This window comes from Coloeus monedula (assembly GCF_965178545.1).
Source record: "Coloeus monedula genome assembly, chromosome: 1".
Lineage (NCBI taxonomy): Eukaryota > Metazoa > Chordata > Aves > Passeriformes > Corvidae > Coloeus > Coloeus monedula.
In genome coordinates, this window is record NC_138781.1 from 68080656 (window position 1) to 68103297 (window position 22642).

General features: G+C 41.8%; 2 protein-coding genes across 2 annotated transcripts in view; one reads left to right on the forward strand and one right to left on the reverse strand.

The window, feature by feature from the left end:
- Positions 1-20640, forward strand: part of JARID2 (jumonji and AT-rich interaction domain containing 2) — a 213779-nt gene extending 193139 nt beyond the window's left edge. The window contains exons 9-18 of the mRNA XM_082284973.1: positions 1532-1624; positions 2070-2188; positions 2321-2391; positions 3214-3328; positions 7355-7460; positions 8254-8436; positions 13671-13801; positions 15837-16020; positions 17557-17664; positions 18402-20640. Coding sequence (XP_082141099.1) covers positions 1532-1624; positions 2070-2188; positions 2321-2391; positions 3214-3328; positions 7355-7460; positions 8254-8436; positions 13671-13801; positions 15837-16020; positions 17557-17664; positions 18402-18578 — 1287 coding nt within the window. The 3' untranslated portion in view covers positions 18579-20640. The remainder of the gene's footprint in view (positions 1-1531; positions 1625-2069; positions 2189-2320; positions 2392-3213; positions 3329-7354; positions 7461-8253; positions 8437-13670; positions 13802-15836; positions 16021-17556; positions 17665-18401) is intronic.
- A 1026-nt stretch (positions 20641-21666) lies between these two features.
- The window catches only part of DTNBP1 (dystrobrevin binding protein 1), a 63420-nt gene continuing 62444 nt past the window's right edge, over positions 21667-22642 (reverse strand). The window contains exon 10 of the mRNA XM_082284990.1: positions 21667-21933. Coding sequence (XP_082141116.1) covers positions 21686-21933 — 248 coding nt within the window. The 3' untranslated portion in view covers positions 21667-21685. The remainder of the gene's footprint in view (positions 21934-22642) is intronic.

Here is a 22642-nt window from a genome sequence, read left to right on the forward strand (position 1 = left end):
CAGTGTTGGTTTGCACACCGTGGAGGCAGTGCCCAAGCGCGGTGACTTGGTGCGGGGCCTGTGCTTTACGAGAGGTTTTGTTGTAAAAGGCTGCCTCAATAAACCATTCACGAGGGCATTAAAAGATGAAGGAAATTGCTTATTGGATCACAGAGAATCCAGCTCTGAAGTTTATGGGAATCAGAGTGCCCCAGGCCCTGGGCATTTCACAAACTTTTTTTGCTAAAGCTAATTATGCAGCATTCAGTTTAAAAAGTGACAACGTTGCAACCGTATGAGCATGGCGGAGTGATAGAGTTGGCCTCTGGGGGAAAGCTGCTTTTATAGTTCTTTCAAGTTTACTCTTGGACATAGTTATTAAATAAATTAAAAACCAAAAAAAGGCTGAGGTGCTTTGGCAGATCTGTCTCATAATTGAAAAACTAGAAAGGTAACAGTCCAAATAATAAAAATCATTTATGTAGATTTTAAGTCTGTGGTTGCTCAGATGAGCGGTCAGGGGGCACAGCGGGAAGGAGCAGTGGATCTGGTGAGGGAGCAAAGACATTTTGTACTCCATGTTTGCAGGGCACTGCTGGTCCCTGGCTGCAGCAGTGCCCTCAGACCTCGTGTGGTGCCTGCCAGCTCTCGTGGCAATCAGCTTCCCAGCGTCTTCGTTCTGCCCTGGAGCAGAGGAGGCAACAGAGGTATTCCTGTCTGGGCACACCAGGATGTCAGGGCTGAAAGGAGCGAGTGGGTTGGGTTCTCATGCTCTTTCCTCCAAAGCCATCTGCTTCCCAGCTTCTGGTGGTGTAGGTGTGCAGGAAGGTGGGTGTCTGGAAACTTCGGGGTAGCTCAAGCAGAAAACCAAGTCAGATCCTCTTCTTGTACAGCTCCTGCAGCAGTGCCAAGAAAGAATGCACTCATTCAGCAACTTTACTGTGTTTTATTTTTCTGAACCTTGTAATAGCAGGTTCTTTGGCATTTGAACTGCTTCTGTTGAATTGAGCATAACTAGTTTTTGAAAGCAGGTGATCACGGTAGTGCTGGCAAACTCTCGCTTTTTGTGTCCCTCTTCCACCATATACAGCATTTGATGCTGAGCATTTCTGTGAATTTTCTAAGTATTTTTCACCTGCTGCTTGTACATACAGAGCATGGCCACATGGTCCCTGGATAATGTATTGGATTTCATTGGCTGCCCACTGCATTCCTTGCAACCTGTCATAGGAAGCTGGGCCATGTCCATCCTCTGTATTTATCAAACACTGAGCGTTGTGCCGGACAAAGCAGTGCTCTTTCTGGGAACATTCAGTTGGCCTTTTTACATGGTGGGTTGGTGAGTTCATGCAATTGAATTTCTGTATCTTCTGGGGTATTTTCTCTCAGCAACAAAATGAGCTTTAGACCCATATCTCTTCTGGAGACATCGTCCTCTTTCCCTCTGTTGTCATCTGGGATTGAGCCTGTAAGGAAAAGAATGAGGACATGGTGGGGGGATGAAGGTCTGTTTTTTCATTTTCACTTTTAATTTTATTGTATTTTTCCACAGGGTAGGTCTGTTTCTTTAACAACCTTCTACCGAACAGCAAGAAATATCATGAATATGTGCTTCACAAAGGAGCCTACAGTAGCTGAAGTAGAGGTGAGGCCAGCTCAAGGCATGGTAAAAGTTTTTATTTCAGGGCACTGAGTATGGGGATTCAGGATAGTTGACTTTCAAGCATTTCTGTAATCAGTTTAAGGCTGTCTCGTTTGGAATTTTAAAAAAAAAAAGTTGAATAGACATGGTGATGATTCTTCCTTCTTAAAAATTTTTTTAACATTTTTAATAAAGGTGTTGATGAACTGAGGAAGAGAAAGAATTCTTAATCTGACATATGCTGAAACACAGAAACCGAGAGGATCTAAATTTTGCCTTCCTAATTTATTGTTACTTTTAATTATTTATATTCTTAGTTTTAACCAATATTTTGTGTTGAATTGCATTGAGGTCATGAAAGCCTTGTAAATTTCTGGAGTTTATATTTTAATGAGAGATACCTTGTTCAGCGAATAAAAAAATGCACTACTGCTTTCTCTTACCACAGCAAGAATACTGGCGGATAGTGGAACAGAAAGATTGCCATGTAGCAGTGCATTGTGGAAAAGTAGATACCAACACCCACGGGAGTGGTTTTCCTGTGGGAAAATCTGAACCATTTTCAAGGTAAAATCCCCAAACCCACCTTCTTTGTTGCCTCACTCCTGAGCAGAGCCCAGCAGGGCAGCTTGGCACTGGGAGTGTTGGCACTGGGAATGTGCACTGACACTGTCTGCCTCTGTGTCACCCCTCCAACAGGCATGGGTGGAACCTCACAGTCCTTCCTAATAATACAGGATCCATCCTGCGACATCTTGGTGCTGTGCCTGGTAAGCAAGTCCCTTCTCGGTGTTTCAGCTGGTGCAAGTGTGCTCTGAATGTGGTGCTGTGGGCACCAAAGGCTTCACCCTCTTTCTGGTCCCCTGTTCCCCAGCTGACTGAGCAGATGTGCAATTGTATGTAGCAGGTGTTATTTAAAGGGGTGAAGGCAGCCATGCAGATAAAGGATTAGTGAATAGTTGAGACTGTATTCCTGGGAGGAAGCAGTTGTACCTGCAGTATCCCTGGCTGTTCTTGCCAGGGTAACATGTTCTTTTGTGTCAGGACAGAGCTGTGCAACTTCCATACTTGCAAAATGTAGTCTGCAGCACTGGGAAAAGCAGCACACACATTTTCTAAATGAATTGTCACAAGCTCTCCAGCTGCATATACACCATTGCAATTTACTGGTAAGAAACATGGAAAGCACAGTGGAATCTCCTGTTGAGCCTGAACAAACCAGTGGGAAACGGGATACCTGTTAAAAAATTACATGTATGCCTGACAACATGAAGCAACCTCCTCTGATCAATGGCAATGAGCTTGAGTTACAGGTATTTGTAAATTCTCCAAAGAATATAAATTTTGTACAGCAATTGGAAAACAAATATGTTCAAGGGCACTGCAGTTGACCAGTAGATATTTTCTTAGTGGAAAACACTGACTTTGTTTAATTACTCCCTATGAATTATTCGCATTGATAGGAAGACTTAAAACTTGAAGGGTCAGCTTACAGGGAGAGTAAGATTTTTGACTTAAATGTCCTCTCAAACGGTCTTTTACTGAACAAACTGAAGTTACTCAAAACTCATTTTTCAATCTCTTTGTTTTAGGAGTGACAATTCCTTGGCTAAATATTGGCATGGTCTTTTCTACCTCATGCTGGTCTCGAGACCAAAATCACCTTCCATACATTGACTACTTACACACTGGTGCTGATTGCATTTGGTAGGTATTCCCGTGGTTTGTTTTCTTCACGTTCCCTGTGGTGGCTGCCTGTAGGCTGGTATTAGTAGCAGCTTGTGTAGTACTTCTACATGAGCGAATCTCACCTAGAAGGTCCAGTGTGTGTGTGTGTGGTGCCAGTTTTAATGGGAAAATGTGGTATAAACTTAGGAGATGAAAACCTGTTTCCTGGAGGATAAGTTTCACTTGGCCTTCCATGGTCTGTTCTGGTGTCTTGATGTGGACATCACCAGTCAGCTGCTGTCATATTTTGTAGACACATCATGCAAATACACTCAGCAGTCAGCTTATGAATGGTTTTGAACGTGGTGAATCCTACCTGAATTCAGTGTATATGTGCTCCTGCAGACGATGATGATTTAGTTGGCACTGCGAGACGATGGAGGCATCAGAGAAAGCAGATGTTGCTGGCAGGTCATGTGCCTTTCTGCCAGGCTCCTGTGATAACTGGTGTTACTACCAGTGAGGCATCATCAGTAGGAACAATGAATGATAAGCTATGTGATTGTGTCTTGATCAGAGAAAATGCAATAAATAGAACAGAAGAGTTACTGAAATAATGTCCCCTCCTTGCAATGGTGAGAATCTGGTTCCCTTTAACCAGTTCCAGTGGTTCCCTTCTTGAGCTCAGATCTCTCTGAGCCTTTGATTCCTCATGTGGTGTGACAGGAGGAGGTCTGCAGGGCCACCTTTACACCCAGAAGTTCCCACAGTGGCAGTGGCATCATGAACTGCTCTTTATGAACATGCAAAGTGTGTTCTCACACATTTCTCAGATGCTGCTGAGGTCAGGGGTGCTGATCCAGCTGTCACTGGGAAAGCACATGGCCCAACAAAAAGGATTTGAGATGTGGAGAAAACCATTAAAGCAGAATCTCCTCTCTCTAAATGTGTTCAGTTGAAGAAATGGTCTGTATGTGATCATTTCAAGGGTTAAAGGTAACTGCTGGATTATGCTGCAGACCTGAGAGTTTGTCAGTTTCTCTCATGGGCATTTCATGGCTCTTCTCCCTGTTCTGTGAATCAGGAATCTGTAATCTTTTATAATAATGTACTATCAGGACAAATTGCTGAGCAAGCTGTGTTGTCCTCAACCTTAGGTGAGTCTGTTTCTGTCTATGACATTAATCTAGTCTTAAATTACAGTAGATTCCAAACAGAAGGCATTCAAGAATCCCCTAATTAAGTTCTGAGGCCACTCTTCGTACTGTGTGTGTCAAAAGATGTGACTCTAGGATTGAACAGGCTTGAATGCAGACAGCTCAAATTTTAGGAAAGGCTAATATTCCTGTTTTTCCAATCCAAGAAGAATAAAAGTAAAAAAGCCATTTGCTTTTTCTTGTTGGACTTATACAGATGAGTACATAGCTTAAGGCATGTTTGTGATGATTGCGTTAATGAAACAGGGATAATAGGCAGGAGTAACTCATAAGAAGGAAGTGAAACTCCTTTGTCTGTTGAAGCTATTCTTTAGCAAGGCTGCCAGCCTGAAGTGTCAGGCTAGTATTCATTAGCTCATTACAACTTTTAATAGTGCAATAAAGCACCCAACTGTGTTAGGAGAAGATGAATTTAATATCTGCAGGTCTGGTGTAGTACCTGGAGTAGCCCTGACAGCATTGCCTTCAGTCGCTGCTTTGGTGACAACAAAACAGCCACTGGGCTCCAAACCTCTCCTCTCTCTTGCCAAGTCCATCCACCACCCAGAAATCTTCTCCTCCAAGGACAGATCCCTGTGGTGCTCAAATCATTTTACTTACTGCAGATTGCTCAGCTCACTTTCTAATCTCTCAGGTTTTACCTCCTGGAGATTAAACAGGGGAGAACTCAACTTGCATGCAGGGCAGAGGTCAGTTACCTAACCTTTTTATTCTGGAGGGATCCTCAGTGCCCATTAAAAGAGAGAAGGAAATCATCTTCTGCCCAAGACACTCAGAAGTCTATACTGGCTGCTAACTTCCCGTTTTTATAGGTACATCAGGAATTGCAGATGAGTGCATTTGCAGCATACACCAGTTGAAAAGGATCTCATTCCCCTCAGTCCTGCTCCAGTATTCAGATAGTTCCATGCACTGCCCCTCCTCTTCACACGTCCTTCCCACGCATTTTCCTGTGCCTGTCTTGTGAGGGATTGCATGCTTGAGTCTTCTGTCTGTTCCAGCCGTATTTTCTGACTCTAGAAGAGAAGAGTGGGTTCTGCCATGATCTGGGTTCAAATTTAAAATCCCTATTTCAAATTTTCATCCCTATTTCAAATCTGTTATTATAGTGTGACTAGAGTGATCCCCCACACGTGGGGAGCTGTACTGAAGCTGTCACTTTAGCAACACAGGCACTGTAAAGTATTTGAGACATGGCATTTAAATTGCTGTTGGGACTTGATCCTTACTTATCAAGACAAAGTTCTTCTACTTCACCTCTCTCTAACCCTGGGATTTCTTAGCAAGGTCCTGATAACTGTCAATATATGTGTAAGGAGTTGGTCTTCATACACCTTGGCAACCAGCCCATTAGGGCTCTTATTGTGGCTGTAATTAGCTGTATGAGCAGATAATGTCATGTCTTCTGCCTCTTGGCTTGAAGATCAACAAACACAAATCAAAGTCATCATCAGTACAGTGAACAGTAATGAGGTATTCAAATCCTAGGAAGTGCAGCCTCCTACAAACTCATCAGTCAGGATAACTCTGCATGATGCACACAGACTTAGTGCACATTATAAGCAAGTACCCTGACAAGGGCTGTGAGGCCAGCAGAACACTTCCTGAAGTTGCTGGAGAGTTCAGATGAATGGCAGAAAGACTACCGGTTCCCCAAAATCTTTCCAGCTTCATTCTCTTGTTCCAAGTTTGGAAAAACGACTCCCTCTGTATGTGTGTGTGTGTGTCTGGCATGGGGGCAAATGGACTCCAGGTTGAGGTCTCATTGCCAAAGTGAACAGGGTAGTCATGAAAAAGCTGGAGATGCTTTTTACTTGCCTGAGCATAACAAACCCAAATAAACTAACGTCACAAATAAAGCAGAGCATGGCAGCAACTCCAGACAGGTTTGGGAATCCCAGGATTAGCACTGTGTTTCCCACTGAGCTGTGCTGCTCAGTTTGCAGTCATCAAGTACGAACTGCCAGATTTTGGGAGCAGGTACCTTCTGGGTGGACATAAACCATCACCCTCAGACAGGCTGCAGGCAAGAGCAGTGATCAGTTGTCACCGTATCGCCTCCCTGTATCCATATATAAAAGATCTATATAAAAAATAGCAGTTCTGTGGATGTGTGGCTCTAAGACTTGAGACTCCTATGTTACTTCTTGTCACTTCTGCTGAGGGAGCAGTGCTGGCAGTGAGCACAAGAGGACAGCTGCTTCCTTGGCTTCTAAGGAGAGGAGGATTTGCAACTTGGCAGATGCCCAGCAGAGTTTGAAACCTCTCCTGCCACTTTCGCTGCTCTTAGTCAGGTCTTTTGTTGCAACCAAGAGGAGGGATGTGGGATTTGTTCAGTAAGTAAGGCGAGAAGGTCTTAGGCAACTTCATGTACTGACAGTAAGAGGGGATTTGTGGTTCCTTGACTGTTACAGAGAATGTTGTTAAATGTGAAGATCCTTTGGTTGATGCACAGATAATAAATGCAGCCTTTTATGGTAAAGATGACAGCATATATTGGTGCTCACAAGATGCAAACTTCTGCCCATAGTTAGCTGGTTTGGTGCTGTTAAAATGAAGAGCAATCTATTGCTGGTTTCTCTCCTCTGACTACAGGGCGCTGAGTTTTCACATTTCTGGTTTGGGAATTTTGTGTTCTTTGATACTTGCTGAACATGATCAGACTGAGTCTGAATAAACAACTTCCATTCAATCCTCAGTGTTTTACCAAAAGAACTGTGTGTGAAAGCCTGTGTGTGACTTTTTTCTTCTAATCAATGTGCTGATCTGAATTGCCTGGTACTGTGTAGCTGTGGACCATTATTTACTCCACAGTAAATCTTTCTCTTTTCCTCTGACAAAACAACAGGTATTGCATTCCTGCTGCGGAGGAGAACAAACTTGATGATGTGGTACATACCCTGCTGCAAGCCAATGGCACTCCAGGGCTGGAAATGCTTGAAAGTAATGTCATGGTAGGTTAACACTGGGAGAGGCATTCCCATGTGAGAACCCAAGGCTAATCAGGAGGCTGGTTGGTTGGGGATTTATTTTAGTTTTGTCTTACACTGCAGTGATGCAGAGTGGGCTACTGTCTGTTTGCAGTGTTTACCCACATAGTATTTCTCTAACAAGGCTGTTATTTTGTGTTAATATAAAAATAAACATGACAGTGCAATAAATGTCCATTTTTAATACTGTCTGTAATGTATTTAGCCTCAAAAAGGGAGTGGGATTTTATCAATTCATCTGCCATGACTGACGTTTTATGGTGCCAGCCAGCATGGATAGGAGAAGCCTAATACTTAAGTATTTTTGGGTCCTTTGTTTATCTTGTGGATAACAATTTCTATTTAGTGCATTTCAGTATAATTTGGGAGCCCATTACAAAAATCCCTCCCTTGGCTACCCATGTTAACATCTCACAGAAGTGCAGTAGCACAATGGATTCAGTGCCAAGTCAGAAAAGATTGGATGGAAAGCTGAATGACTTGCATTGCATTCTGTAGTATTAGACAGTGTTCTGTCAACGGGCAGATGTTGGTTTGAGGAGAGCCACTTCTGCAATTGTCACTCCAAATGCTGAGGAATGGGAGAGGGAAAGCAACCGGAGCAGAGCTGTTGGCAGAGCACACTTTGCTCCATGAGCAGTAGCATGTGGCAGCACCCAGCCAGGAAGAGGATCAGAGAATTGTAAAACAAAGTTCCAATTGATTGTTTCTCTCTCTCTCTCTCTTTTTTTTTTTTTTTTTCCCTCTGTCTTTCTAGATCTCCCCAGAGATCTTGTGTAAGGAGGGGATCAGGGTGCACCGTACTGTACAGCAGAGCGGGCAGTTTGTTGTCTGTTTTCCGGGATCCTTTGTGTCCAAAGTGTGTTGTGGCTATAGTGTTTCCGAATCGGTGCACTTTGCTACCACCCAGTGGACAAGTATGGGCTTTAAAACAGCCAAGGTAAGTTGAGAAAAGGAGTTAGAATGGATTCACGGCCCTGCCATCTAAAAGGACAGCAAAGCAGACATTCCAGGATTGGTAGCATTGTGAGACTAGTGCAACTACATCTGTTTTTCTGGACTACTAAATAAACAAAAGAAAGGAAAACGTTCTGCAAGGCATAAGATGATCCAGTGTTTTCAGAAAAGTGACTGAGTTGTTCACTGACAGTTAAAGACTTGTGTATATATAAAAAAATTCAGAAGATTGTTATGCCTGCAGACCAGTTTGCAAGGAAGCTTTTCAAAAATCCCGTCAGAGCTAATGATTATACATTGTATTATGCTTACTAATTTTTTTTAAGTGATGTTTTCTAGAACCATTAGAATCTCAGGTGCAAATATCTCAATAACTGTGCTTGTTAGCTCCTATGATAGGCAGAGTCAGTTAACACTCACAGCTGTATTGTTTGATTTTCTCTGCCCCTTCCTTCAGGAAAAGCTGTTGATCAGGGCAATTTCAATTTTAATCAACTTGAAAATCCTTAGGTTCACTGACCAGCCCATCCAATACCAGATGTAAATAAATAACCTTCCCATTCCCTTTTCACACAACTGACCGAGGCAGGTTGCCTGCAGAAGTAGGTGAATGGTCCAGTCATCATGATTCTGGCTACATTTCTGTGTTCTTGGACAAAGAATATATGTCACTAATTGTGTTCCCAACCTTCTGAAATACACTCTGGGTTACAGATACTATTTTGGTAGTGTTTTATAGCTAAGCCACTAGTAAATGATCCTTTACAGCTTCAGACCAAGTTACTAAGTAATTAACTGTAATATGTCCACAGTTAGGGATTGCTTCTTTAGGGTAAATGGAATTCTTCCAGCCTGGTTATACTAACTGTATATTAACTTAGTTTGAAATAAAAGGTTATTTTATTACATATTTATTTTGGGGGAAGGTGGGGATTGTGTATATCTATAAGTAAGGCATAAGAATCCTGAGCTAACCTTTCCTGTGTGAACGTACATGATTATATTAACTCCATATGCTGTATTTATCGCTCTGCTGAACACTTGTTTGATTTCGTGAAAATGCTACTCCTGTAAGAGACAGAAATCACTATGCAGCAATTAAACAGCTCTTGGTGCCTCAAATTTTGAAGAACAGTTTCTTTTGATTAATTTTTAAGAGCTTTGCACTGGGTAAATATAAGATGACTGAAAATCCAGCAGATTACAGTCTATGGTAACCTACCTTGGAAATTGAAGTCACAGCTCTCACAAACTTTACAAAACCACAGATAACAAGTTGATATCAAAATAACTTTTAAAACATCGACTGCGTTGTTCTTTCCTCTTCTTTTTTTTCCCTTCCCTTCCCTTTCTGTCCTTAAACTGTCTTATGTTCTTAATTCCCTTTAATTTTGGAAATTATTCTTTCATTCCTCCACTTTGACAAGGCACTTTGCCACAAGGCTAGCCAGGATTTTGCTTTCCAGAGGCGGTGAGATGTTCTGTGTAATGGGCAAGATTCCCCTTTTGGACTGTTAAAGAAACTCTCTGATAAACAACTGTATCTTCTGTCTGTTCGTTCTCCACAGCAATACTGACAGTTTTTAGCATTTGATAAATTAACTTTGTTTTCATCCTGTGATACTGTGACCTGATTTTTTTTTATAGTGACTCTCTTTATATTACTAAAATGATGTTGTTTCATTTCTGTATTGAATGACTGCTCAATCTCCTTTAATACATGGAAAAATGAAATTCTGCATTTGAAATTGCATTGATTTCAGTCTTACAAGCCCTTTGGAAAAATTGTTGGAATAAACGAGTTTATATAAACACCTGTGTAAAGGGACAGTCAGGTTTAACCTAGACCATATGTGGAACAAGCTTGCTGGTTTTTAAAAAGCACCCTAAGAGCTCTTGAAATTTTAAGGTAAGGATGAGATGAAGATTTAAAGTTGTGGAAGATCGTGTGTTTGGAGTGGCAACGGGACAACTCCATAGCTTCAAATAAGGCATTGGGCAAAGTCAGTGAAACTCATTTAGGAAACTGAAGTACAGAATGTTGGACTAAATGAAGGCACTCTGGGTTAGAGGTTTGGAAATGAGAGGGGATGTCTGGTTTTAAAGGAGGGCTTTGGTGCTGTAGGGCCTACTGGAAATTTGGTGGGAAGAGACTCAGCTGGTACTGTAATACAAGAGGAAGAAGTACACAGGAAAGATGGAGTTAGTCTTCCAGTTGGAGCAGCACTGCTGCACACACAGGAGAGGTTACTGTCCATAAGCCAGGTTTAACTCTGTCACCAGTGACAGAATCCCTGTGCACTGATCTCATCAATAGGAAAATTGTGGCATTAGCACACTACTCCTGACCGTCCAGGGAAGATGCTGGCAGGGCCTGGACAGGTATTTCCCCTGCCTCCAGTTTTAGTTTGGGTGCGGAACATGCCTTTAAAATGCCACAGGATTCCCACTCCTTGGCTCCTGACACAGAGCTGTCCCGCCCTGAGCACATGGGGCTCCTTCAGATGAAACAAAAGGGAAAGATGTCCTACAGAAACGGACCTGATGTCCTCACTAGCAAAGAGCTGTGCTGTGGTGGAGAGTGGAGATTAAGAACCTTGGAAGAGCAGTAAAATGCAATAGCCACTACTGTGGTGTGTTTTAAAAGATAGCCTCACATAAACACAAGGAAGCTGGTTAAATTGAGAGTGCAGGAGGAAGGGTCAAGTGTTTGCATGCAGCATAAAAATTGCTTAAAGATACCATGTTAGAGGCTCACAATACATGCACACTGCTTAGCAGAAAACCCCCAAAACGAACAATTTCAAATGGCAAACATAGCACAGCTAAACACCAGGAGAAAGGAGTCTGAAAATAAGACCAAAAAATCCCTTTTGTACTCAGAAGATGAAAATGCAAGTAATAGAACATCTGCAGCAAGATGCATTAAATACACAGAATTGCAGAGCAAAAAGAGGTTTCAGAGAACAACTTCCTAAAGACCAAAAGGAAAAAGGAAATGTACAAAAGAATAAGAGCAGGGCAACCACCAATGGTGGCTTTTGCACCAAGGTCATGGCCTCCAGCCCTTGAAACTTTTGGAAGTAGGTAAGAAGACTTGCAGCTGACAGAGTCTGTGAGCATTTCTGGGAGAAAAGGCTCTTAAATAAATTGGGAGATGAAGTTCACACACCAAAAAAATAACTGATTTAAAGAGAAGCAGAGGATGGGTCAGTTTTTATCCCGAAGGGAGGAGGTCTCTTTCTGCATTCCTAGGAATTTGTACTGGCACAGTTTAATGTATCCATAAATAACCTAGGAAGGGAAGCTAATAGCAAAACAAATTCTTTATGCTGAGGATATTAATGGTAATGGCAGCAAAAATTAAAGCTATGAAGTGTTACAGAAAGATTTCATGATACTGAGTGATCCAAGTGAGAAAATGGTAGATGAAGTTTGGTGTTGATAAATTTAAATTTAAAAATGTAATCCTAATGTGACAGATACAGAGATGGGCTCTGAATGACGGGCTCTTGCTACTGAGAAAAGAGGTCTTTGAGCTCCTATGGAGCTGTCAGTCAAGCTCCAGTCAAGCTCTGGAGTGGCATAACAAAAATACATTGAATGTTAAGAATTACACGGAGGGAACAGACAACAAAGCAGAAACACTGCCCTGGCACTGTGTAGTCTTGGTGGTTTGTGCAATTCTAATTGCAGAAGGAATATAGAGGAACTAGAAAAAGCACAGCTGAGATCAATGGTTAAAGTTATTAATTAGCCTCTGCATTAAATGTAAGAGTACTGCTCAGCCTGGAAAATGAAAGACCAAGAGATGTATGAGAGCAGGAGAGATCACAAGTGCCAGGCTGATGATAATTATAATATGAATGTTTGTTGACTTTCATGATACTGAAAAATGTGTCACTAAAAGAAACAATTAGGCAGCAGTGCAAGTATGTTGTAAAATACTTACCTGTGTATTTCAGTCCTGTATGAAAGAGAAAAATGTACATGGATTCAGAAATTCAGATAAATGCAGAGATACAGCAAGTTGTGCTAAACCCAGCTCAGGCTCAATGTCCCTGAGCTGTCACCCAGCTGGAGCCGACCTTGCTTTCTTCTCCAGCCACCCACTATGACCTTTTATCCTTGCTGTGTGTGTTGCCTGTGCAGGATTTTTCCCTGGATTGGAGTCTGTTCTTGTGTACACAACCTCAGACTAAGCAAACCTAACATGGAAAAATCTTCCTATACCATTCCTAGCAGTGTAGCTGTTCCAACCCCATGCAGGGTCTAGCAGAGCAAATAGCTTCTGAAGAACACTTTTCTTACCTCTGAACCTCTTTTGAACCCTTTTTGGTCAGCAAAGGCTGCTATTGCATTTAATGTGATAGTTACCACTTGAATGCATGCAATTGGTGCTGTTAAAAATTATTAATTTAATGATATATTGGTTCTGAAAAAAGAAATAACCCAGAGCATGTAATTAGGGTTACAGAACAGGGTGAAAAAAAATTAAGGTAAAAAATTAAATCTTCAGGGTTGTGTGTAGGTATTTGGCAGGTTTAACCACTAACCAGAAATGTCACCCTCACATTACAGTCTGGTGTTAGCGTCATTTAACTCTCTGACTCTCCATAAGCCAAAACTGATCTCTGCAGGTACAGGGAAAATGCTACACTTTTCCCACCTGCACATTAAATCAAGGACTTTGCCTACCTAAGAATTACCAAAAGCTACCAAAATCACTCCGTTGGTATTGAGTGAAAAATATAACTTTAAAGCTTTCACAGAGAGGAACCAGTAACAAGCAGACCTGAACCCCTCTCTTTTCCCTGTTTTCTGTTTTCCTTGGCATCTGCCTGTTACACTGGTTGTCTTTTTTGTTTTACAGATGCAAAATAACACCAGTCCTGGGTTTCAAGGAGGTCATATGTATAGATCTTACAGTTTGCACTTTGAGCCATCCAGTATTACTGAGCTTGAGTGATGGTGTTGCTCCTCTTGGCCTCCACAGGAAAAATTAATTTTTAGGGAGAGAATTTTGAGGTGCCTGGAACACAAACACTTTAACTAGGACTAGGGAAAGATTTTACTTGTGATTGTTTTAAAAGGCTATTTTTTGTCTTAATTTATTAGTATTAATAATATTAGTTAATTAACTTTGAATTAATTCTTGATAACATTTTATTTTCAAATTTGCTCGGGAACTAATGTGGCAATTTCCTTCTGTCCCAGGAAATGAAGCGGCGCCGTATAGCCAAACCATTTTCAATGGAAAAGTTGCTTTATCAGATTGCAACAGCAGAAGCAAAAAAAGAAAATGGACCGACTCTGAGTACAATATCATCGCTCCTGGGAGAGCTCAGGTAACGAATTGGGGGCCTGCTGTACCTCTTTTGTTTTCATTGACAGACTCCAGAGGTGGATGCCGTAAGTAACCCGTTCAGACACACCTTGCCCCTACTTATCCAAGCAAAAGCCCAGCAAATGTACCTGAAGACAGGCACACATGGGAGAAGCAGCTTCCTTGGCTGTAGCTGATGTGAAAGTGCCCATGGTTGGGATGTCTTACTCTAAGAATTCCCTACTTTAGACACCATCAAAGAATTAAAACTACTGTTTGCACTGGGTTTTTATTTTGTTAATTCTTGGTGCTGAGAGTCAAGATTTCCTGATGCATTATGTGAACTACGTGGTGCCAAGTGGTCAAACACCTCGAATTTTTAAACCATCAGTAGTCACTGTGAATCCAGTGGGTTTTGCACCAGGAACCCTTGTGTTCAGCATCAAGACTGTTACATGACAGGTGCAGAAGGTCCTTTGTATACAGAAAGTTGTCTTGGTTTAAACCAGTGAGTAAGTGAGCAGTTGTGCATGCATGGTAGCACATCTGGTGTTAGACTGCCAGTGTTAAAGAGTAAAAACTTCACTCCTTTTTCACTCCAGTATTAAGGACACATGTTCAGGGTTTCTCTTTAGATAGGTGAGAAAAGAAAGTATAATGTTGCCTGGCTTCCTTTGTAATGATCTTCTCTTTTGTTCCCTACCATGTAGTTGCTACCTATCTTTCAAGTTTGTGACAACTGATACTCGAGATGTCAAGAAAGTTTTGATGAATGGAGTCTACAAACTGTATTTAACTAACTAGCATGTTCATTTGGAAAATTTCCAGTGACATATTGAAGGGGAAAACAGCCCATGTGTTGTTTAGTGTTCAGAAAGAAATGCAAAGAGGTGTGCTGACTGCTTTACCTGCAGGTGGTTCCCCTGTGGGAATAACCACTTTCAAGTGCCTTTTTTTTCCCCTTGAAGAGGAAGTCTGCAAGTACAAAAGGCGAAAGAGAAATGTTGGTGCTTGTTCTTAGACCATCACATCGACCTCTATCAGAGTGGTTCTCAAACTTGTTCTTATGCACAGGTTGGAATTCACTGGAGGATATCGATCCTTCCTGTGGCTGCTTATAGTAAACAAAAGCCCAAACAACAAAATCTAAAAAAAAAAAGGCAAAAAAAAAAAAAGCCATCTGAAGTGGAACACTGTACATATTTTTTTCCTTTGTTTTGCTTGTTTGTTGTGTCTCTTGCTGCCTCTTCTCCTGATCTGCCTTGGTTGCTCAGTTTGCCCGTGCCATTTGCTTAGCTTGGCTCTCCACTCATCTTCAGCTGTGTCTGGTGGTGCACTTTTTTATCCTCCCCTTCCATCTGCTCGGCTCACTCCACACTTGCTGTCTTCCACTCAGCTCCAACCCAACCTGCTCTCCTAAAGCTGTAGAGTTCAGCACAGGAGGTATTGTCCACCTTAGACACGCCACGGGTGAAGGAAGGGCAGCCGGAGGGCTTGGTGGTTGTTCTTAATTGACATCTCCTTCTTTTTCCCTGGGTGTACAGCAAGATCTTCGTCTTTTGGCACAATTACTTGCCCTGCTCCCCCTTTCCTGCCTGAAGCACCTTATGGCAGCAGGTCCTTGGTTCATCTCTGCCTCCTGATGAAGGGGCTGTTACTCCTGACAGCAACGGCTCCTCTTCCTCAAGGTGGCTTTTGGCAACTTCAGGAATGACAGTCATGTTAGCCACAGCTCCCGACTCTCCACATGGCCCGAACAACCATCGACCTCCAGGAAGTCTTCGGCAATCCCCAGTTCTCTGTGGAGCAGTTTGAGAACCATTGGCTTGATACAGTGGTCACTGTTAAAATCCGGAGATAGCTTTTGCAATTAGGCAGCATTTCCCGGGTGCTGGCTGTGTCTGCCATGCTTAGGAAATGGCACCAACCTCTGACAACACTCAGGGCTTTGCTGTGTGGAGCTCAGGTTTCAGTGATGAGTGTGGTAAAGGGTGATTGTGTGTGGCTCTGTGGTGGCTGGAGGCAGTGCCAGTGTCTGACTGTCCCTCCGTTCACAGGGACACAGAGCTGAGGCAGCGGCAGCAGCTGTACGAGGCCGGTCTCCACTCCTCGGCGCGCTACGGCAGCCACGACAGCAGCAGCACCGGCGTGGATGGCAAGAAAAAGCCTCGAAAGTGGTTGCAGTTAGAAACGTCAGAGAGGAGGTGTCAGATTTGTCAGCACCTGTGCTATCTTTCCATGGTGGGTACAGTCCTCTGCCACTCCTGCAGTACTCTTCCCCCTGTTCTAGCATTCCAGTAATCTATAGGCATTTGAGACAGCACATGGCCACAGAGCCATGTCCTGCACTCCGTGCAAGACACAGAGGTGTTGATGGAGTTTGTCAGAACACTTACTGCCTTGGCCAGTGGTGGCAGAAGGCAGCAGTGTCAGCTGGCTTCCCACTCTGCCAGAAGAGGGGATAAATTATCCAGGCACTCAGCTGCCCTCGGACACCCGTGAGATGTTTGCATTGCATGAGAAGGGCTAACAAGGACACCTGCAGGTTGCCAGCAGCAGTAAGTCATGGCACAGCAGGTCTCGGGATGAGGTACAGTTCACACACATGCCATGAACCACAGGCATGCAGCCACAGCCTGTGCTGAGACAATGTCCCTGCAAGCCAAATTGCAGGGGAAGTTTATCCTATCCATCAAGCTGTTTGCCAGCCTGTCCAAAAATAGCCCCTAAGCTTTCTCTTTTTTAGAGGGAATTGCCTAGTGGGTTTTGAAGGTGTGCTGACCACTGTGGTGACACTTCCAGGCTTTGAGCTGTATGCAGAGCACCTACAAACACAGCAATATCATTAAAAATACCAAAAGCCCCTCCCAAACTACCTTAAATACCATTTAATTCCAAGAATAGGTATTTAAATAAACATAATAAAGTGCACGTAAGTCCATATTTAGTCCTTTCCGTTTGGGAGTTCTTTTTCTCTGTCATCTTTTGGGGATTTTTTTTGGTTATAGATGTTAGGTTTAATGGAAATGAAATGTAACAGTATATAATCAGATGTAGCCATTTCCCTCCCTAGGATAAAGTATGCTGAGTTTACATGTCTTTAGACCACTGTTTAAGCAGCATTAGATTAGTTGGAAGTAACTTTAAAATAAGTTTCTTGGAAAAAAACCCCAAAACACTAACCAGAATCTCTTAATTCTGGTCCATTTGCTCTGGAGTAAGTTTAATCATGGGAAGGATTTTCCCGTGCCTTTAACAGTAGTTAGGGACAAAAAAAACCCAACTTGGATGTTAAATTCCAAGCTGAGTGTGCAGGCCTGGCAGGCAGCCAGCTAAGCAAATGTGACTTCTGCTGAACAAGACAGTAGCTGAGGAATCCTGTGGCTAAGCTGATTTCATCCTTGTTCAAGACAGCATTTTAAGTAATGGGAAAATCCTCCTTTCAGGAGATCTTTAGGACTGCATAGGAAATGCCAATAAATGCATATACAGTTTGGATTTAGCCCTCATTACTATTGGTGGGGGGGTTTTTTTGTTTGTTTGGTTTTTAAAAATTATATGTATTTACCAACATTAGCACTCTGAAAGAGATGTTCTTTCTACTTACTACACATCCTGAATCATTTCACAAAATGTATTGCTTTACACTTCCTTCCACTAGCTTGCAGTAAAATCCAGGTGTAGTAATCCAGGCATGTTGAATAGTGTGTGGGGAACATGGCTACAATTTGAACCTTAACTGCACTTCTTACCCCCCACCTCTGCTCTTTTATGTAGGTTGTACAGGAGAATGAAAATGTTGTCTTCTGCTTGGAGTGTGCCCTGCGGCACGTGGAGAAGCAGAAGTCGTGTCGGGGGCTGAAGATGATGTACCGCTACGATGAGGTGAGCGTGACACCGCCCCAGGGCTGGGGGCTGGGTAACCAACGCTTGGGAGTAGACTTAACTCTGCCATTGCCCTGCTGAGTCCTCAGGAAAATGGTCTTGGGTTTGGGGGTTTGTTTTGTTTTTGTTTTTGATGTGTGAAGAAGGTGCTTTATTACGATTTAAATGAAAAAAACAAAACAGAGGGAAACATGACGACAGAGATGAAACCTGAAGCATAAACTGCATGAGTATGTACCACAGAACATAAGAAGCCACTTAATGCTTTGGGATGGAACAGGAGGCTTTGCTTTCACTGGTTATGTTATGGTAACTTCTGTACTTTGGAATACCTTCCCTCTGTTGGTAACTGGAAGCTCAGCTGACTTACTCCAGTCCAGCACGAGCATCCTTTAAGGCAGACTTGCAGAGCATGTCTAGATGAGAGGTGCAGTAATGGCTCCAAGCAAGTGTGATGATGAATAATCCCAGAAGTCAAGCTGGTGATTTAGGACTGTGCCTGGGTTCTGGGCTGAGGCTCCCATGTCTTTACCTGTGAGGGGACTTGGCCCCAAAGGTAAATAGCAAAGCAGTGGGAGAAATGACCATGTCAGCTCTTGGAGAGCAGCACTGGTACAAGCAGCTTTTTAAGATGGGCTTTCCAGCATTTCTGAGCACTCCATGGCTGTCCTGTTTAAGTGACTCTGGAGGAAGAGCAGATGCTAATTTGTGTTTTGTTTTTCCCGCTTCCTGAACAGGAACAAATAATCAGTCTGGTCAATCAAATCTGTGGAAAAGTATCTGGTAAAAATGGCAGCATTGAGAACTGTATCAGCAAGCCTACACCAAAAAGAGGACCTCGTAAGAGAGCAACAGTGGACGTGCCATCATCTAGGCTTTCATCCTCCAGTTCATCCAAAAGTGCTTCAAGTTAATCCTGAAGATGCCAACACTCTCATTTTGTCAATTTATATATATTTTTTGTAATTATTATACCATAGTTTGGAGTACTTGCTGTAGAATACAAGCTGTCTTTGCACTAGCTCTAAAGAAGATTTTCTTCTGGTTTTAGAGAACTAATTTTGTTTTAGCATTAAACTGTTGAATTTTTTTTTTTTTTTGTACTTAGAATAGATAGATACAGCAGTCTGATTTTTTTAAACTGCCGTATGTTCACTGTTTTAAAACCGGCAAGGGGCTGATAAAATATTAATTTGTATTGTCCCTATGGCTGAAAAAATAAAAAGCCTTTTTGGTAACTGTGAAAAAAGGCTTTTAACCCATTTTTTGAATAGGTTAAAGTTTGATGTGTTTTATAATTTGTTCTCCAGTCATGTGAGCAGATTTTTCTAGAGAGAAAAGGGATGGGAGACAAAAACTTGAAAGAAATTGCTTTACTTTGGCTGTCTTTTATTCTGTCACAGCAAGATGAGTTTTGTAATTTTTTAAATTGGAGAATACACACTTTCTTTGGGAGGTTATGGCAGCTGAAGATGGACTTTGTTTCCTAACTGTAGGCAAAAGGAGGAGATTTGGAGTATGTTCTCTTTTACCAGCACATCACTATGCATCTGTTTTGAGGGGGAAAAATAAAAATTAAAAAAAAAAAAAAAAAAAAAAAAAAAAGGAGGAAAAAAAGACTGCCTGCCTTGAGGAGTCATGTGAGGGAAAACTGTGCCTGATTTCATTAGGAAATCCATTCTGTTATTTTTTGGTGCTGTTGGCTACTTTATCAAAAACCCTTCAATAGCATCCTTTAAAAAAAAAAAAAAGAAAAAAGAAAAAAAAGAAAAAAGTGATTGAAGCCATAAGTGCTTCTTTTGTCATAGACGTGCAATCTTTCTAACATTCCATTTCCATTCCACTGCTGTTTTTCACACCTTTACACAGTCAAGCATTAATTTTCATTTTGAATTTGTTTCATTATATGATCACATTTAGAGCCACTAGCAAGTCTGCATATTTCTTTTGAATGTGAAAATGCATTTGCTTTCATCTTGTCTATTTTTTCTCTTCATGTTGTAACAAAAAAAAAATCAACACCTTTTGTACATATGCCTGTAAATTTTTTTAAATACTTGAGCCTTTTCTTGGGGTGGGGGGAGGGATGGCAAAGAGACAAGATGAAGAAAAGCCTTACGTTTCACTTTCTTCATCGGTTGGATTGGATGCTTACAGGGTTTTTCTTGTAACATTTATAAGTGCTGCTTACATCACTGAACAACAACAAAAAATAATAATGGAGTAGCTGTTGCCCTTTTCTGGTTGTGTGTACAGTATGTGTGGAATAAAAAAGGGAAAATGTTTTCACAAACTGTTTTGTTTCGTAATTGAATTCAACAATACCGTAGCTACCCATATTGCACTGAGCTTGCCAGTGGTGACTGTCAGGAAAGTCCTATAATACAATTTGTTGGTTGTTGTTGCAGAAGACTGAACTGTTTTGGAATATTTAACAATAACATAAACAGAGTCAAGTGTTTTCAAATGTGGTTGTCTGGTTTTTATGGCCTTGCTGTGTACTTTTCCCTCTTGACAGTAAACTTCTGACTATGGCTTACAGTTTGACATTTTAATTTATTAGCGCTGCTCTGCTCTCTTTCCTTTTAAGGAAAGACTTCATGTTGTTTATTGCCAGTTTTTTGTTTACTTTCCAGGTTTGTACTACGAGGTTTAATAAAAAAAACAAAACTTTTTTGGACATTTTGTCTGTCTTCTGGAAAGCAAGAGAGTAAAGGAAGTTCCTTCAAGATAAATTTCTTTCAACAGCTGCCTTGTTAAATAGGAAATCTCTAATTGTAGGTAGGGAGCTTCCAGCCTTCATTTCCCAGACAGGGTCAGGAAACACTTTGTCAGCTAACAGGAGAGTCCTTAAGGAAGCTGACCACTTCCCAGGTGGCAGGCAGCAGGAGATGCCTCATTCCCAACCATTGGCTTTGTCAGGGCAGGTCTTTGGAAGGAATCTACATCACAGCTCATCCTTTTACTTACACTGTTTCTGATTACATTCCTTCCCTCTGTGCAGGAAGAGCAGGAACCAGGAGCCTTCTCAAAGGAGAGCAGATCCCTGCAAATAGAGCATGAGACTTGACAAGCAACAGGTGTTAGACATGGTCAGACCTCGAGTTCAGAGAGAAAAATGACTGCAGAAAAAACGGCAATGAGATGATGCCTATTGGTCCTGAGGTTTCTAAAATACATGCACTTAATTAATAATTAAGTCAGGTTTATCTCCCTAGTGTAGTCAAACAGATGTTACCATGGAAAAAGCATGTTACACTGGTGCTCCTAACAACCATTTTTGTTTCTGAGTTAGGCTCCTCTGTTCACTTGTCATGGATAAAATACCTGGGTAATCAAGTAAAAGACATGGTTGGGATAGAAATACTTTATTTTATCTTGAAAGAGGAGTAAGTTTACACAAAGCTAAGATACCTGCTCCACAAGGAGTGTAACATTTCCATATGCATCTCTCCTCCTTCTCAGGTTCTTATTTTTTCCTTAACACCTATAACTAAGTTGGTCCTGAATAAGAAGTGTGAGAACAGTAGACACTGCTGCATTAGTAGACATTAGACTGCTGCATTAGTAGACAAAGGCAGGAGGCAGTAGGTAGTAAAGAGTAGAAAATAACTTTTCATTTTGGTTTGGATCTTAAATCTTCAGTTGCAGCAGCTGAAAACATGCAAGGAACAATTTGGGTTCAGTATTACACATCAACTCTTAAGTACTTCCAATCAGCCATTTAAAGGTTAGTGGTCAAAGTAACTTCTACCTCTCCCCTTAAATTCTCTTATACATAGTATATACAACAGTTTTCCTGCTCCCCTGAGCCCCAAGACTGTTAAAGTGTGTGTGCTTTAGGCATAATTTTTTCTTTAAAAACCAACCTCCACATGACTGGCAATTTTGTAAAAAGGCAGTATTACTAAGTATAAAGATCTGGCTGTTATGCTTGGTTAGCAAATTGTTACACAGGCAAGCTCTTCATTCACTTGTTCATTCATTCAGAAGTCATTCTTAAAGGATATGGTTTTAAGATTCAAATAGTTTGAGAGTCACTTTCATCACTGCCATCTGAAGCACCCTTTCTCTCAGTTACAGCAGCAAGGGCAGTGTCCACTTGAACTTCCTCTTCGTCAGACTGAACAACGGGAGACTCTCCTTCGCTCGCATCCTGGCTGGCGGAGTCGGTGCAGGTCGAGGAGAGGGAACAGAGTTTCTGCCGTAACTCGGACTGGCTCGGCACCTGAAGACTTATCTCATTCACGTAGGTGTTGGAGTCGGGTCCTGAGAGTTGGGAAAACAACAGCAACAACAGAAGTCAAGCTCTGGCTCAGCAAGGGGCTTGAGAAGTCAGTACATGAACATCAGCTCTGCACTGGTTAGGGAGTCACTTTCAGGCTGTTTCTCTTCTTTTGCAAGACACCAAGAAGAAAATCCCAACAAATGCAGTGCAACAGAACTACACAAATTGGAAATTTAAAACCAAACAAACAACTAGGAAGCAAGCAAGAATAATCATGCCCAGTTTTGACTAAAAATGAAGATGCAAAAGCAAAACAAATCCTTGTCCACAGCATGAAAGCAATCCTCTGGTAGAGCTGTACCACAGCTCAGGTGCACAGGAGTGGGATTTTAAGACTCTGCTTCCTCCACATCCTGTGCACAGAAGACTTGTAGGCAAGTTCAGTGTAACAGCGTTTGCTTGCAGTTTGAGAGTTCAGGTTTCAAAATTAGATCCTCTTCCCTGGACAGTCCCTGACAACAAATAAGTTAAAATGAGGAAACATCTAAATGCTTTCTATGTGATCTGCCAAAAAAAGCCCTTTTTTCTTTCCTTTCTACCTAACAAGTGTTCCTCCACAGTCAGAGCACGCAGCTTCTGCTGGTGAGTAACTTTAGTGAGAAAATTATTTTAAAAATTTATATTGGAGAAGTGTTTCAGAAGGGTCAGATGGATATGAGCTACACCCTACCTCTGCTCAGACTGTTTGCA